Below are 16,818 nucleotides of genomic sequence, written 5' to 3'. Positions count from 1 at the left end.
ATGCAATTTATTTATGAAGTCTAATTTTGCTTATGTGTAACTTACTAACTTGATTCGTATGTTCTTATTAGTTTTTCTTATGTATGTATAATGAACTACTTATGTATAAATATATATATATAAATGACATATTTTAATTAGTAATGATATGTGAATGTTTTTTTTAATTTTAATTTATACATTATGTTTATTTAGATAATAATTTATAAAACTATGCATATAAGAATATGTTATATGTTATATTATTATATAAATTTATTTATATATAATATTGTATTTTTATATTAAAAGTTTTAAATATAATTTTGTATTAAATATAGTATTATTAATATAATTTCATTGATATTAAAAAAAATTAATACGAAATCAAATTATAAATGAAAAGAAAACAAAAATATATATTAAAATACCTATTTTTTATAATTTTTTCGTTAACTTTTATCTGCGATCGAATATATTGCGATTTCAATTACTCCAAAAAAACTACAATATATTAAGAAAAAAAATTGCTAATAGTGATGGTACTTACCATCCTGGACGAGACCATAAGTTCAAAAAGGTTACGTACGGACACTGATCAAAAGCACATACCGTTTCTTGTTTGACAGGGTATCTAATTCTTGAGCAGAAAAATGGATGTGGTTTATTGAATATGAAAAAAAAAACAATGAAATTAGTTATCTCCATTATGTCCAAACGTGGAACTATATATATGTGTGTGAAGGTACTATTTATATTATATATTTTCTCTAATAATATAATAAAAAGTGTAACTAGCCAATCATAATTTGAAGCTATTATAAATACAAAAGCAACCATAGCAAAAATTAAAAGCACACAATAGACTCTTATATATATTACGTTTGCAAAGTACAAGTGTTACACAGCAATAGTGTATAATGTTTCAATACTTATAGCTAATTATTAAGAGAGCTAGCTACACGTACATAGTACTTTCTTATTCCAAATATACTGATTATATATATATATATGGTTAACTCTTATTATAGATTGTAATTAAAAAGAGTTATTTAACTTGAACTAAGCAGCAGAAGGTGCAGCATTTCGGGGAATGGCAGCATTTGCTAAAGCAGTAAGAAAAGGTCCAAGCTTGACATGGCCACCTTCTTCACCATCATCCACGTCATGATCACAACTACTACTAGTAATAGTATTATTATCATTATTAGGGCTTTCATGATCATCATCATGGCAGTAGTCCAAGGATTCGTCATTATATATATCCCACCACTTTTTCACCAGTGTCCTTATGTCTTCTCTATTCATGTTCTCCTCCTCTCCTGTGAACCTCCACGGCTTCGAACCCTACATAAATTTTAATTATTTATTGAGTAATTGGTAGAAATAATTATTTTAAAGTCTATTTTGCACTTTGGTCTTATTTTGATAATATTTTATAAAAACTTGTTTTGAAGCAAAATGAATTTAAGAAAATGTTAAGCCCACTTATAGATATGGATAGATGGATACCGCAGCACAATAGTGAGCAACTTTGATTGCATCAAAGTCTACATTTTCAGGGTGGCGCCACAGCATGGCCAAGACAAGGTTGTAAACATTAGAAATAGGCTTGTATACGTCCTTGAAAAACATGTTCAGAAAGTCCTGCATATACATATATGTATAAAAATACATATTAATTATTACAACAATTCATATATTGTTACTTAATCCATATATATTTATATATATGTATTACCTGCTCAGCAAAAGCAGTAGGAGGGGTGATCTCAAGGGCCTCCAAGAGACTATGGTAAGTGTCAAGAGTAGGTTCGAAAACAAACATGCCGGCGTTGAAGTACAAGGGCGGCGGTGAGCCTGCCTCCGCCGGCCATGGAACCCTCTCGGGGCACTGCTGGCAGTACCCAATCTTATACTGAGTTGAGAAACTCCAAGTCTTTTCGCAAAAGCAGTCCATCACGGCATAGAAGTAGCCATTCGGAGACTCGAATAGGTGATCAATATTATCAAACACTTGTATGTCTCCATCCAAGTACACCATCTTCTCATACTCTTCAAACTATATACATACACAATCAATAAACATATCATATATATGTATGGCTATATATATATATATAATATACTAGCTAGCTATAGCTTTTTTACGTGCGTACGTACCTCCCATATGCGAAGCTTTGAGTAGTTGATGACATAATATGCCATGGCAAACTGAGTTTGGGTCTTGGGAGGATAGACTGGCTCAATCTGACGAACGATGCATCCCTGAGATCGAAGAATCTGACGGTGTTCCTCAGGAACATCGTCCAAAATGGCCACCACAAGAGGGTATGCACTCTTAGCCTTGCGGAGACCCTTGGCCAACCCAACCACTCCTTTCACATAGTCTCCATTGCCAGCCAAAAAGGTCACATAGGCCCTCTTTGAGCCCCCATCCACGTTACTAAGCGACATTATTATATATTATGGCAATAATATTATATCTAAATGTTAAGTAATTAATAGAGACTATATAACTTCAGTATTATAGGCTACTGATATAATCAATTTATGGTTTGAGCAAAGAGTTGGGGGGACTGGCCTCTTATATAGGCATCAGTACGTATGTGGGACTACTCAAAGGGTAAGAATTTGTGTGCATTATTTTAGCACCAACACGTGGCTGATCTTAAATATTCGTATAATTGGAATATTTCCTTGTTTTGAATGATTAAAGAAAAAGTTGATTTTTTAGCTTTTTTTAAATTAAGTCTATACTCTGATTAAGAGAAATGCATTCTATCACATCGTATATAGTTATTGATGGGAATTAGTAGTAGGTTTTCCATATTTTAATTTAAATTAAAACATGTAGCAGATACTTGATATTCATTTGTTTAATCGTGTTCAAATAAATATGGAGTATAGTATTTTAATTTAAATTAAAATGTACGTTACTAAATTGTATCAATAATGACACGATAGTATGTCCTATAATAATAATGTAACTTATAACGATTTGATAAATGATTTATTATGGGAGGTAAAGATGTTTATGGGGATGCATGGGTTACATTAAGAATCTGTATAAACAAGGTAATTACTAATATTCTTAATTAATTTATATATATATATAGACATGCTTTTTTATTTGTAAAATTAAGTAACTAAAGATTTTAAAAGTAATTGTACGTAGAAGAATATTATATATAATAATAAGCCAAACTAGGTAGCAAGAAGAGAAATGAAGAAAATGTTCCGCACGGTTCTAACACTGTATAAATGAATATTCTGAGCTTCCAAAAGTTAAAGTTGTATTTGCAGTTGCACCAAAGATGAAGAAGACTCCCCCTATAGCTATAGGCCTTTCTATTATTATTATTGTCCTTTTTCTCACACCTCATTATTGTTTTTTTATTATTATTTTAATTAAGATAAGTTTAATGAATAATATTTTTGGGTATTTCTAGGGCACACTTTTTCTGTTTTTTGATACCGGGATGATTTTTGGCGAATTTTTTTCATGACCATGTATATTATAATTATTTAGAGTATTCTGTAAATTTTTTGAAAATTTTAAATAATTTACTATGTCAAAAATAATGTTCAAATAGTATGTTGCACGTGTGACTGTTTTTTTTTTTATTTGTATGAAAAATAACTTGTTTGAATTATATTTTCGATATTGTAAATTATTCAAAATTTCTTGAAAATTTACAAAATACTCTAAATAACTACAATGTACACGATCAAAAAAAAAAATTACGCAGAAAATTATTCCAGTACTGAAAACAGAAAAAGAGTGCATCAATGCTCCAAAAAACATGGAGTGCACGACTCTAGAATTTTCCAATATTTTTACACTTATATTAGATGGCGGTTGAACTTAATATATACACCTTATATAACAAGAATATACAAAATTCAGTTAATATGCTCTAGTTTCAACTATCATTCTCACTCACTTAGTTGTGTGATATGTGGTTTTTTTTTTTCCACATGGAAAATCCATTACTTTATTTCCCCATATACATATAATGTAGATATAGTTTTATACATTGGTTAAACATGTGTACATAATGACATAAGACTTGGAATCTATACTTTAAAATGTTCATCCACTTTATTTTTTATTTTTTCTTGTATGATAGGCTGCGAATGGTGGAATATGAGAAAGCAAAATAAAGGTCATTCATAGTGATACGTGTATAAATTTAATTTGTACATATATAACTAGTTTTAACACATTTTCACTTTCCACGCGTAGCAAAAAAAAAGGTTTGGCAAAATTAACCAACAAAAGAAATAAATAAATAAAAGAAAAAAGATGTCAAGCTCAGATGCGCTTTAACCTTAATCAATATGATCAGACGGTTGTGATAGACCCAACTATCACATCAAACGCATGGGAATCATCACAGCGAGACCACTAGAAATTGCACCAGCCGGGAATCGAACCCGGGTCTGTACCGTGGCAGGGTACTATTCTACCACTAGACCACTGGTGCTTCTTGTTCCATGTTATTCTTTAAAAAACACTTAACCCAGTATTATTGTTAAAACAGGCCCAACTGTTTGAGGCCCAGCAAAGGCCCAATAGTTTGATATTTATGGTTTATTGCAATTTAGACCATATAGTTTGATGTAATTATAATGTGAGAATGATGAGACATGTTTTTTGACATATATAGCCATTAAATTAAAACAGTATCAGTATGCCTTATCTAACTTAGCTCAGAACCAGAAATTTCTCACATCACAATCCACATACGAAAGATTTGAACTTTGAGCCATGGCGTCTTTGGCTCAGCAATTCACTGGCCTCAGATGCGCACCGCTCTCTTCTTCTCGCCTCTCGAAGCCTTTCTCATATCCTAAGCAACAACAGACTCATAACAGACCCGCAACGCTGCTCCCCATTGTCTCAGCCGTAGCCATTTCCAATGCTCAGACCAGAGAGCGTCTCAAGCTTAAGGAACTCTTCGAGGAAGCTTACGAGCGTTGCCGTACAACTCCCATGGAAGGAGTCACTTTTAACATCGATGATTTTCACTCTGCTATCGAAAAGTACGACTTCAATTCTGAAATTGGGACCAAGGTACCACTCATTCTCTTTCTTGGTGTTAATAATTCTTTTTTTATGTATTTTGATTCGACCTGAATTATGGACAAATGGGTATGAACTTGAGTGCCCAACTGAAGCGTTTCTTTTGCTATAGCCATGTTTCTGCTGTTTATAATGATTAGTTGGTTGGGGCAGGTTGTGCATTCATGTTATTGGAAAAAAAGAACCTGTATATTAGTGTTACCAGAGTACTAGTTTGTGTTTAAATGGAAAGTTTTGAAATTTTTTGTGTTTATATTGATGTTTGCAGGTGAGGGGAACTGTTTTCTGCACTGACAATGGTGGAGCATTAGTTGATATTACTGCAAAGTCTTCAGCTTACTTGCCTCTTCAAGAAGCTTCCATCCACAGGCTAAAGCATGTAGAAGAAGCAGGGATAGTTCCTGGTTTGAAAATGGATTTTGTAATCATTGGTGAAAATGAAGTAGATGATAGCTTGATCTTGAGCTTGAAGACTATGCAGTATGATCTCGCATGGGAGCGGTGTAGACAGCTCCAAGCAGAGGATGTTGTTGTTAAGGGTAAGGTAAGTACTGTAATTTCAGGCAAGTTGAGTTGTTTCTTATGGGTAGCAGCAATGTCTTAAGTCATCACTAGTGGAAGTGATCGTAGGATTGTTTTTCTGATTTTATTTACTGTCAAGTTTGTTATTGTACAGTTTTTAATTTAGAAAAGTTGTTTAACAATGTACTCAGGTTGTTGGAGCAAACAAAGGTGGAGTGGTGGCTGTGGTCGAAGGCTTGAGGGGTTTTGTTCCTTTCTCACAGATATCATCGGTTAGTCATTACCCAGTGTCCCAATTGTGAGGCTCTTGTTAGCTTCAAAAGTTCATTGTGTTTCCTTTAGTATATTTTTGGTAGTAGGGAATGTGATATTGATACAGTTGTAAGTGATATTCCTTATGCAATACATCGTAAAGAATCTATCATGAGGACAACAATGTATAAGATTGGCTTCTCATTAATTGTGAATATAACAATTGCTCTTCTAGAATTCAAGTTTTATGGAAATCTTTTGTGAAGTCACTTTTGCAGCTTATGGTGTGTGATTTCCTTAAGAATTCAAGCTTTTACGGGTTATCAACCATGACAACCTTCTTAGCTATAGCGCCTGATTTCACAGCTGATTGTATTCTTAAACAGGAGCATCTTCCTGCTCTTTGTAATTCTCTATTATTAGCTGATTTGGCTTAGTTATAATATTTTGTTTTCTTCAAAAAAAAAATAACATGACAACCCAATGTTATTGACATTTAGCGATGTTAGTATGAAAATTTTGCAGCACCAATCATACCAAGTCTTAATCTGTGACCTTTCTGTTTTTGTGCATACTAGAAAACAACTGCAGAGGACCTTCTTGATAAAGAACTTCCTCTTAAGTTTGTGGAGGTCGATGAGGAACAAGCCAGGCTTGTTCTCAGTAACCGCAAGGCCATGCAAGACAGCCAGGCACAATTAGGAATTGGATCAGTGGTCCTAGGTACTGTCCAGAGTCTGAAGCCGTATGGTGCCTTCGTTGACATCGGAGGAATCAATGGCCTTCTTCATGTTAGTCAGATCAGTCATGATCGTGTCGCTGATATTGCAACTGTTCTTCAACCTGGTGATACGCTAAAGGTTAGATACCAAATCAAGCTGTGAGTTTCACTTACTAAGTCAACTAAATAAATAAATTGATAATTTACATTTAAATTGGAACTTGTGGTTCAGGTTATGATACTGAGCCATGACCGAGAGAGAAGCAGAGTTAGTCTTTCTACCAAGAAATTGGAACCCACTCCTGGAGATATGATCCGCAATCCAAAGCTTGTTTTCGAGAAGGTATTCTCTAAATACTAAACCCCTGAACTTGTTATCTGTTGTACTTTGTCATCTATAATTGGCAACCAAAATTTAGTTTCTGTTGAGACTTTAACTGTACACATGTTTGTGGTTCTGTTCTAACAGGCTGAGGAGATGGCTCAGACATTCAGGCAAAGAATAGCTCAAGCAGAAGCCATGGCTCGTGCAGATATGCTTCGGTTCCAGCCTGAGGTACATAACATTTACTATTATGACACCTTAGGCTAAATGATGAACAACAGTGACACCAAATATATGGGAACCTAATTCTGCATTTATGCTTGAAATTACAGAGTGGATTATCCATCAGCTCAGACGGTATCTTGGGCCCTCTTACGTCTGACTTGCCGGCCGAGGGTTTAGATCTTAGTGACGTTCCCAAAGCTGAAGATGGAGATTCAGAATAAGCACATTTTTCATCTTTGACTTCCCCTTCCCCGTTAATTATTATGCTTGTGAAAATTGTTGTGAAACTCATACTTAGGCTTCCAAGCTGATCAGAAAATCATTTTGTTCATTATATAAACTGCTAGTATTTTACTTGTTCAATTTCAAAATGAGTGCGAAATCTGTACTACGCACAAAAAATAAGTAAAAATTAGATTCAAGTAGTTTCGATATACTGAGAACTGATGTTCAAAGTAACAATGTACAAGGAGGGACTAACGAAATTCTTCTACACATGTTTTTCCAAACAAAAAGCTATAGCCCTTGTGTTGAGATTTGACAACTTTGATGTTTACTGCAAAATCAGATTGACTAGGAACAAAGACTTGTCTGGAGCAAAATTTAACATGTACAAAAGTATAAACACTCTGAATGTAGATCCTTTGTGCTCTTCCATTCGTGAAAAAACTTGTGAGTAAGACAATAATGGGCAGGCACTATGCTGGCTAGCTTTTTCCTTTGCTACTCTTATTGCTTTTCTTTTGCTTCTGTTTGAGTTGAGTAAGGCCTGCAGCTGTTATCTTAACATTGCCAACTATGGCAGCAACCAATTCAGGATCCGTGCATGCTTTCATCAATTCCTTCTCTCTAACTGTTGCTTCTGGAGTGTGGCTGAACAAATTCATAGCCGTTTTGGCAGCTATACGAAAGAAGAAAATTAAAAGTGCAAGATTAAATAAGTTAATAAGAAAGCTAAAAGTGAGAAATCGTCAAATTATTCAAGTAGGAAACAAAATGCACGTGGCAAAAGAAAAAGTGATGAGCTTATTTGATTTACAGTGAGTTTTAGGTTTCTTGTTAGAGTTATGGTCTGCTATTCTTCTATTGTTTCTCTTCTACATTTTCTCGCTCAAATTATAAAACTAAAAATAAAACAGTAAAAATGATTAGTCACAAAGGGTATAGGCCATAGACATGCCTGCACACCCAAGCCAAAGCACAAGCATATTATAAGAGCAGGTTCTCCCACATAAGCATGCAATGGGAAGGTGATAATGGTTACCTTTTCCTTTCTTTGCATTGCCAGGAGTTATTTTCACACGGTATTTATAAGATTGAACTGCACTGTAAGGACCGCATACCGGCACGGCATATAAGAGGATATCACTAGGTAGTGGATTCCCGGTTAAGTAATCCACGTCATTCAATTTTTCTTTCTCTTCTTCACCTATCTCATGAATGTCATCCTCTTCCATGACAACTTTGTCCATCTCAGAAGCAGTTTCATCCAATACTGCATGAGGAACTTCAACTCCGCTCACAAGACTTTGTGACACCTCACCTAGATGCTCTTGACAGTCCCGGGATAAGTGACCAGGCTTCTTACATTTATAGCATATTTTAAGTGCATCATCTAGAGGACCTGCCAGATAAAATAAAAGGAGAAAAAAGATAATACTAAGAATTAAAAGACACAATGGTACTAAGAAGCAACAAGTTCAATCAATGAAAACTTTAGAAGACATATCACCATCAGATTTGGTCCCTATAGTCAGAGCTACATTTTCATCCTGTGACTCGGTGGTGTCTTTCTTGTTTGCGTTTCCTGCAGACTGAAATTAACAGGTCAAAAATCAGCAACTAATTAATTGGATGGACAAAAGTACAAATCAGTAATAGCTGTGCAACAATTGATACTTACAGCAGTCCCTAGAATTATCCTAGACGACACACATAGTATCAGCATAGAGAAAGGTTAATATAAAAGTGAATTTACACGAAATACTTATATTTTTTTTAAGGTTTTAAAAAGGTAAACGTGTACACCTTATAGAAAATCACCCTACAGAAGCTGAGGAAACACTAATTGGAAGCAGGAATGGAAAAAGAACATGGATTACAATGCAAAAATAAATCAGGTACAAGAATATATGCTTTTATTCCCAATGAATCAAGTACTGTACAAGCCATAGTACTTACAGCAAGTAAGGCCATACGGATGCTTCTTTCTTCCTCATCTTGATCAGCATACTTCTCTTTCATCTTCTTGAGCTTACTCTTCTGTCCTCGACTGATTTTTCCACCAACTGGCTTTGCATCAGGAACATGTTTTTCAGAATGAGTGGAAGAATGATTGCCTCCTAGTGGTTTTTTCTTCCCTTCCTGCTCAACATTTGCAGCACCATTTTTCTGGCAATGATTGCTTCCTCCTGGATTTTTTTTCCCTTCCTGCTCAACAGTTTCTGTGTCATTTTTCTGGCCTTTCTTGAGCTTTCTTCTTTCAGCTTTTGAGACATAGGGTTTGTCTCTTGTCGCTGCCTTCTCTTCATGATCATGCTCCTCTACCAAATCTGCTTGAGAAGTTTCAAGCTTGTACTTTTTACCAGATATAGTGGCAGATCCAAGCCCAAGAGCTCTATCAATGAGATCCTCAAGTTGTGGGGTGACTGATGCAGCATTAGATACTTTCTCCTCACTGACATCAGTAAACGTCTTGCTGTCATCGGTGGAGAGTTCTGATGAGTTTATTGGTTCAGCTGGGGAAACTGTTTGGAAATTTTGAGTAGAATCAACTCCAGATAGACTTTCGGGCCCAATTAGATTTGTAGACGAATTAGGAAGGCTTTTTGATTCTTCAAGTTCTTCAGTCTCTGACTCAGTATCAGATTCTTCTTTGAGAGGGCCACTTTCATCAACCCCATCCATCCCTTCTTCCTCACCTCTCACCCTCCTTTCATTCAAATGTGAACCCAAGGAACTCTCATCCAAGCGAAATAACAAGGCAAAGCCCATAACAAGAGGATGTGGAGGAAGAAAGTTCTTCCTCCCACGAATCATGAAACTACCAACTGTAAGATATTCCCCTGTAGGAGCAGTTTTACTGACTTGGTGAGGATAAACCCACCAAGCGCTAGTGACAATCTTTGAATTCCATGCCTGGCTGTGGCACACCTATATAATGGTATTAAAAGCTAAATTCAATCCAACGCAATCTTGATGTGAAGGTAAAACATTATTACCATACAAACTAGCGCAATACTGACAAGAATACTACAGAAAGATTAACAATTATAAAAAAAACCACACTTACTGTGAAACATCCAGCTTGGTTTAATGTCAGTGGGGGTACTGGTTGTTCAGGCCTATGGTTCTTTATCACAGTGGTAGAAGCCCCATGCAGTTCTGCGTGAACATACCTGTTACATAACCATATCATTATAAATAATAAATTGCTACCCAGATATAACCAAAAAAGCAGCAAATTTTTAGCAATTCAGCATATTAGTAAAAGCTGGAATCACTTAACCATGGAATATGCTAAGAGAAAATATTAACAGATATTAACTTACAGATCCCCTTTTGACATATAGCGCTTTACTATCATCTCATTCTGTTGAGCATCACGTCCACTAATAACCAAATAGTTCTCACTGCTGATGAACCAGTTAAATTTTTCAAACCAGTGAACTCTTCGCATATGTGAAATTGAAGCAACAGTTTTTTCCTGCGTATATTTTTTTTAAGAAAAAAATGAGGATCGAACACTTAGGGATCATCCCAACTTATATTCTTTAAAAAAGTATACTGAACAATTATAGCAAAAGTGGCTTCATTGCCACCCTTCTCCCCACCACACCCATGGTCTAATGAGACTCGTTGTAAATTTTATAAAATTAAAACTTTCTTTTCTTCCACCTAAGTTTTATTCCTTTGCCACGTTCTATTTAAAATTTTATTTCTTCTTCTTTAACTTTCCTTTCATCATCTTCTTCATAATAGATAGTTTAATTTTATTTCATAGTAGGTGATAAGAAACAGAATTATTTCATCAATATATTCATCATTAACTGTAAAAGCTTAAACTAACTACAGTATATGATATTTTGGTTCCTAATAAAGAAAATTTCTCTTGCATTTCTTCTTTCATTTCTCATTCAAGATCGTGTGATTCATAGCAATGCATAATTAGAAAAATAACATTTTTTTCCTCTTGTTCACCACTCATAGAATTTATAATCAATATTATTCCTGATTATATTAAATTTATATAAAACTGTATTTGATTGTGATCTTCTAGTTTGTATGTTGTAACAGACATGCTAGTTCAAGAAGTTTCCCCCATCACGAGTAATTGGAATGTGTCTACTGTCTATTGAGCACACAACAAGCTCACAAAAGAGTCAGAGAATCAAAACATTAATGGATTTTTGTGCAATTAAGTTGTCAAAATAACAAAAACTTTACAAAATTATTGAACTGTGATAAATCTCGTAGGGAAAAGAAAGCAACCTGGCTCAGCTGGAGGCGAGTCTTTCTTTCTGCAGCTTTAAATGCTTTTTCATGTGCTGTAACAGTCTTTTCCTGTTTGCTCTCCTGCTTTTTCTTTAGTTCATACCACCGCCGTGCATTGGCATGAGCTGAGAGAGCCAAATCAACTTCTACCTAAAATAGTCAAGAGATTGTCGTGAAGTGTAAATATAGATATCGACATAAGAAAATTCAGATAGCACATATTCCATACTAATGTAAAAACCATACATGTTATAATGTTAGAGGGCATTCCAACAACATAAAGAGATGCTCAATCTATGTTATTGAGCGTGAAGAAAAGAGATTACAAGATGATGGTGCAGAGATAATGAAAAAGAAAGATCATTTCAAATAGGAATTATTTTATATAAGTACATTGATAAAGCCTAAGATAGTGTGTGCAGATCATTTACATCTCTAAAATCATCTAATAGTGTGTGCAGATCATTAAATACTTAGGATTAGCCCAATACCTTGTAGAAACAATTCAAACATTTACATGCATGAAGAGAAGAGAAAAAGAATATAAATTTAAAGTTCTTCATTTACAGAAAATATTGGCAAGGCCTGAACAGTACCTTATCTGCCGGGAGTGTTTTTTCATCGTCATCCATTTCATCAAGGTTGTTGCTTAAAAGCAATGTCATACAATTTCTCTCTAGATAAAGCTTGTCAATGAGGCCAGCAACTGGATTACCAGATTTCTTCTCTTCTTTTACCATACGAGCAAGATCCTCCCAACTCATACCATTTGCAAGAGCCACACGAACAGCTAATATAGCAGCATCCACATCTTCTAAGTTGTATTCTATCAGTTCTGCCATTTTAACACTACGGTCAACTTCTTGTCTAAGAGTAAGCACACGATTTTCCTGCATCACAGAATTGAACAAATTAATAAGATAGATGAAACAAAAATAGACAGTAATCAAATGAAAAGTTAATTTTAAGTCCAAAGGTCAAATAAGTTGGAAGACTGAATTTACTAATGGCGTCAATATGCAGTACTCTTTCCAAACACAACAATGTAGATATCTTTGCAATTAATTATTTTAAGTAGAATCTCCAATTGACATCAATTTACAGAAGTTTTACTGATCCACAGGACGGCAGATATCTTGATTACTAATAAGAAAGTGGGCGAGCATTTAACTTTTAGTTCAAATCAGTAGAATTAAAAGCATGGCCTCAAATGGCTTGTTCTCATTTAAGCATTGTCCCATTATCACCATTAGCTGGCCTCAAATGGTATATTTACTTTCATCAAGTATGGATATTGACACAAATAATAATAAGTTCCTAAGCATTTCTATTTGCACAAGAATAGCCTTCTGGTTTACCCTCATCTAACAACTCAAACACGGTGTAGGAAGCATAGGAATTGCTGGAAGTGGGCCTTTAGAGGAGAAGAAAACATAAGAACACCAATTAAAATAACAAATAAGTACCTGATCTGTCCGTATCTTTGTAAGTTTCTGGATGGCAGAGATCTCTTTTGATTTCTGCTGTTGGTCAGCTCTTTGACTCTCAATTTTGCTGTAGAACTCATCCAAAGCTGCATCAAATGTCTCAAACTGTGTGTGCTCCCGAGACTTGAACTGGTTTAGTAATATGGGGCAAAATTCATCATACATCTGCAAAGTGAAGAAAAAAAAACACTTACGTTGAGAATACTGAATGTACAAAGAAATGGAAACAGTGGAGTAGTATAATGATAGATAACCTGGATTCTACTTCCTGTTCCTGGTTCAGATGAAGGGCCATCCTTCCCTAAATTTTTATTCTGCATCAAAATGTATCCTTCAGGAATTCGATCACCTGATATAATATCATGCAGCCAGTCCTCAAACCTCTCAACACCTTGGGCCAAAACCTGAAGTGTACTATCATCCAACATGCTATCTTTACTAATTTTCATGTTTGGAGCCAAACCAGAATCTAATATGATATGCTCAGAGAGTGCAGGCCCATAGCCAAGTGCCTCCCCAAGAACAATTTTTAAAGTAGGCTGTTTGGCACGGGCACCACCATCAGAAGGCTTTCCCCCTTTGTGGGTACCCTGTTTTTCTTTCGAGGTAGCACGCACCTTAATTCCACTATCATTAACCTTATCAGATTCAATGCTATCAGGCTCCTTGTAAGTAGTAAGAGCTGTCTGCAACTTAGCAATAGTAGTCCGCTCAAAAGTTCTACAAATTTCAGTTGGATAACGATGTCTTGACATGATTGCAACCCCTTTATCATCATCCCTGTTAAAATGAGACAGTATTATTTATCTGCCAGGATGCCTATTACTGCAACGAAAAGCAGAAACACTTCCTATAAATGTAAAAGAAGTAGGAGAACCACATACTTAACATATATCCAACTTCAACCAAAACAACAAGCTAATATAGCTACTATTTCCTAAAGCTAATATGTAACAATATGACTGCTAGATTTTAACTTCTATTATACTCAAATTGCACATATTAAGTAGGCCATTATAAATAGTTTCAGACAACAACTCCATTATGATATGCCAAAAAAGGGAGTGGGGAGAAAAGAGAAAAGAAAACGAACAATTTTGATGCATCTAAGTAAATCTGTATTCGTCATAATTAATAACAAAATGGATGTCAATCACAAACCTGTGGGACCGAAGTAGAGTCAAGACTGTAAAATCACAATCTGCGAGAATAATGTTTCCTTGGGCATATAACTCCAATATAACATAGTATGCACTAGCGCCCAATCCAAATTGAAAGAGAACAATCTGCAATGTGCCGATGTTTAAAAGTAGCAGACAAGAATACACATATATACTTCTAATTTCAAAATATACACATAACAAAGTGTTAGGGGAACAAATAACTGTAGTAGTGAAATTCAGTAACAGTTCTCAATAAAATTTATTTCCAGTATCAATGTAGTGAAACAGTGTTTAAAAATAAGAATCATAAATTTAGGAACTATCAAATGAACTTTTCAGTTTAGGATAACTCATACAAACAATTGAAAACAAACACCCTTATTGATTCTAATAATATAAACGTGGAAACAATGAATTTTGTTATACTCCCTAAACACAAAAAAAGGAGACCCCCTTTAAGTGATGATACACACCCTATCATATCCAAGCTGTCTCACATCCTCCAATCTTCTCGTCCGTATATGTTTCCTCAGTTTCAGAGTAAACCCAGATGGAGTATTACTCTTATCCCTGTAAAAAGCAAGAAACAATGCTAAGTTAACCACATTTCATTGGTGCCACACCTTGTTTACTTTACAAATTCTTAAAAAACCAATACAAAGTTTTAGCTAATCTTAATTGAAGAATCATAAAGGGAAAGAGTTGCGAGAGAATTGAGAAGGAATCACAAATATGAATGGCTTTACCGGACATAAGCAGTAGTGTGTAGCCTAACACCACTTTCCATGAGAAGAAAAACCTTTTCACTCTCCCCAGACTCAGTGACGCCACTACTATACATGAGCTTGAACATATATGTCTGCAAAAAACAAAATCAATAGAGTTTATCAAAGCAAATTTTGAGAGACAGGAATAAATTAGGGGAAAGGAAAGGAAAGGAGAAGAAGACCTTAGGAGAGATATCGTAGACATTGGAACATCGCATTCCGATTAATCTACGCAAGCACTTGACCTCTGCGGCCACATCGGCCGTGTTCATCCGGACCTTCACCATCTTCGCTGATTCTCTCTCACTCTCTCTTTCTCTCTCTCTCTCTTACGGATGATGATCAGAGTGAGACCATGGAAGAAGACGAAGGTTGGCGCTCACCATCTACTGCCTTAAGCCTCCATTTTACCCAAACTAATTATTATTATATTTATTTGTATTTTTATTTTATTAAATTACTATTATTTGTAATTATAAAAAGCTAAATTTAACTCACTAATTAACATTTATTAGAGGGAAAAAAAGACAACAAAAACAAAATTACTATTACCAAATTCTATAAAGATAAATTAAAATATATATAATGTATTAAGTCTAAAAAAATTAAACACTATATTCATTAAGAACTAGAATTATAGTTTGGACGACCTTCAATCTTTTTTAATAAAATAAATGGAAATCATTAAAAAAAATAATAATAAACTTACATACATATTAAATAATTTTTCCATCAATAAAATTTAATTTTCATTGATAAATATAACTTTAAGTGATTAAACAGAATCAATTCAAGAAAATATAATTTCGGTTTAGAATTTTACCATAATTGAAGTATACTTACTAAAATTAAAGTTTTATAAATTGAGTTAGAAGAATTACGCTTGTATATTTTAGATAAATTGTAAAAATTTCAATACAATCTCAAACACAATTTTTACAATAAAATTACTTTACGTACTAAATGATTTTTCCAACAATATATTCAATTATTATCACTTAATAGTGTTTTTCCTGTGGCATGCATAATTAATATGATTATATGAGTATGTGATATGCATGTTTATGTATATTAGATATGCATGTGGGCCTTTTATAGCTTATAAGGGCATATTTATAATTTTGGCTCTTTGAGGGCATAAATGTGATTATTTGTGATAAATTGTTGAGACCACATTATTATGTGAATATATTTGCAGTGTATGGCTCGAGACGGTCCTAGTAAGCGGATTAGCGAAATAGTCACAGCGAGGTTTAATACCCGACTCGGGAGAGCCTAGAGGTATTTTTGGGAATTCAGATAATATTTTAGGAATTATTAGATATTGAATAATTGATTGGTAAATAGTTAGATATGACGGGGTTAATTGGTGAATGTTATAAACACTTGAGGAATTAGCGGGAACTGGGAGAGGAATGACCAATTTACCCCTAGGAACAATTTGAAGACTAATAGGCAAAATAGTCTTTGTTAAGCAAGGATATACTTAGAAAAAACACTCGGGATAAGCTCAGTAACTCTAAGAAATAACCAGAAACTGAAGGAAAGCTTTTGGTGATTGAGTTTGAGCAGCTGAAGGAATTGAAGGACTGAGGAGCTTAGGCTTGAAGTTGGAAGTGGATGAATTGAGGCTTTGGAAACCAGGAGGTTTAGCTGGGACTTAAGCTCAAGGCTTGGAGGTTGTAGCCTGTGAAGAATCAGTCATAATTGAAGTAAAATTTTAGCTCTTCATCTTTGAGTTTCTCGTTGGATTTAGATAGGACTATAGGTGCTTGGTTAGTTCTGAATTGGAGA

General features: G+C 34.5%; 3 protein-coding genes, 1 non-coding gene and 1 pseudogene across 4 annotated transcripts; 1 reads left to right on the top strand and 4 right to left on the bottom strand.

Annotated features, from left to right (window-relative positions):
* Positions 1-827: 827 nt before the first annotated feature.
* LOC133819594 (galactinol synthase 2) lies at positions 828-2,534 on the bottom strand. The gene is made up of 4 exons (XM_062252877.1): positions 2,143-2,534; positions 1,721-2,041; positions 1,492-1,626; positions 828-1,326 (listed from the first exon to the last, which is right to left on the bottom strand). The coding sequence occupies exons 1-4, from the start codon at positions 2,434-2,436 to the stop codon at positions 1,042-1,044; spliced, it is 1,035 nt and encodes a 344-aa protein (XP_062108861.1). The 5' UTR covers positions 2,437-2,534; the 3' UTR covers positions 828-1,041.
* A 1,759-nt stretch (positions 2,535-4,293) lies between these two features.
* On the bottom strand, positions 4,294-4,385 carry LOC133820388 (small nucleolar RNA snoR114; annotated as a pseudogene).
* A 13-nt stretch (positions 4,386-4,398) lies between these two features.
* TRNAG-GCC (transfer RNA glycine (anticodon GCC)) lies at positions 4,399-4,469 on the bottom strand. Its single transcript has one exon. It is a non-coding gene; the product is annotated as a tRNA-Gly (tRNA).
* A 208-nt stretch (positions 4,470-4,677) lies between these two features.
* Positions 4,678-7,476, top strand: LOC133819593 (small ribosomal subunit protein bS1c). Its single transcript, XM_062252876.1, has 7 exons — positions 4,678-5,059; positions 5,337-5,612; positions 5,782-5,862; positions 6,421-6,702; positions 6,796-6,906; positions 7,033-7,119; positions 7,221-7,476. Exons 1-7 carry the CDS (start codon positions 4,754-4,756, stop codon positions 7,332-7,334), a joined length of 1,257 nt encoding a protein of 418 aa, XP_062108860.1. The 5' UTR covers positions 4,678-4,753; the 3' UTR covers positions 7,335-7,476.
* Positions 7,477-7,502: 26 nt separating this feature from the next.
* LOC133819592 (uncharacterized) lies at positions 7,503-15,427 on the bottom strand. Its single transcript, XM_062252875.1, has 14 exons — positions 15,207-15,427; positions 15,004-15,116; positions 14,731-14,827; positions 14,256-14,380; positions 13,349-13,874; positions 13,074-13,259; positions 12,204-12,497; positions 11,605-11,757; positions 10,665-10,819; positions 10,406-10,511; positions 9,295-10,266; positions 8,846-8,927; positions 8,378-8,737; positions 7,503-8,014 (listed from the first exon to the last, which is right to left on the bottom strand). Exons 1-14 carry the CDS (start codon positions 15,309-15,311, stop codon positions 7,821-7,823), a joined length of 3,468 nt encoding a protein of 1,155 aa, XP_062108859.1. The 5' UTR covers positions 15,312-15,427; the 3' UTR covers positions 7,503-7,820.
* Between the last annotated feature and the right edge of the window lie 1,391 nt (positions 15,428-16,818).

This window comes from Humulus lupulus, chromosome 2 (assembly GCF_963169125.1).
Source record: "Humulus lupulus chromosome 2, drHumLupu1.1, whole genome shotgun sequence".
In the NCBI taxonomy this organism is placed as follows: domain Eukaryota; kingdom Viridiplantae; phylum Streptophyta; class Magnoliopsida; order Rosales; family Cannabaceae; genus Humulus; species Humulus lupulus.
Note: the sequence above shows the minus strand (reverse complement) of the source record. Positions and strands in the feature narration are given on the sequence as shown.

What these genes read in the sequence shown, in the direction of transcription:
- LOC133819592 (XM_062252875.1), bottom strand. Translation starts at nt 15,311, where the DNA reads ATGGTGAAGGTCCGGATGAACACGGCCGATGTGGCCGCAGAGGTCAAG. An exon ending in TCTACGATATCTCTCCTAAG is followed by an intron (nt 15,117 to 15,206) that starts GTCTTCTTCTCC and finishes TGTTTTTTGCAG; the next exon opens with ACATATATGTTCAAGCTCAT. An exon ending in GACAGCTTGGATATGATAGG is followed by an intron (nt 14,381 to 14,730) that starts GTGTGTATCATC and finishes GGCACATTGCAG; the next exon opens with ATTGTTCTCTTTCAATTTGG.
- LOC133819593 (XM_062252876.1), top strand. Translation starts at nt 4,754, where the DNA reads ATGGCGTCTTTGGCTCAGCAATTCACTGGCCTCAGATGCGCACCGCTC. An exon ending in ATTCTGAAATTGGGACCAAG is followed by an intron (nt 5,060 to 5,336) that starts GTACCACTCATT and finishes TGATGTTTGCAG; the next exon opens with GTGAGGGGAACTGTTTTCTG. An exon ending in AACCTGGTGATACGCTAAAG is followed by an intron (nt 6,703 to 6,795) that starts GTTAGATACCAA and finishes CTTGTGGTTCAG; the next exon opens with GTTATGATACTGAGCCATGA.
- LOC133819594 (XM_062252877.1), bottom strand. Translation starts at nt 2,436, where the DNA reads ATGTCGCTTAGTAACGTGGATGGGGGCTCAAAGAGGGCCTATGTGACC. An exon ending in CAAAGCTTCGCATATGGGAG is followed by an intron (nt 2,042 to 2,142) that starts GTACGTACGCAC and finishes GTATGTATATAG; the next exon opens with TTTGAAGAGTATGAGAAGAT. An exon ending in TTGCTCACTATTGTGCTGCG is followed by an intron (nt 1,327 to 1,491) that starts GTATCCATCTAT and finishes AAATTTATGTAG; the next exon opens with GGTTCGAAGCCGTGGAGGTT.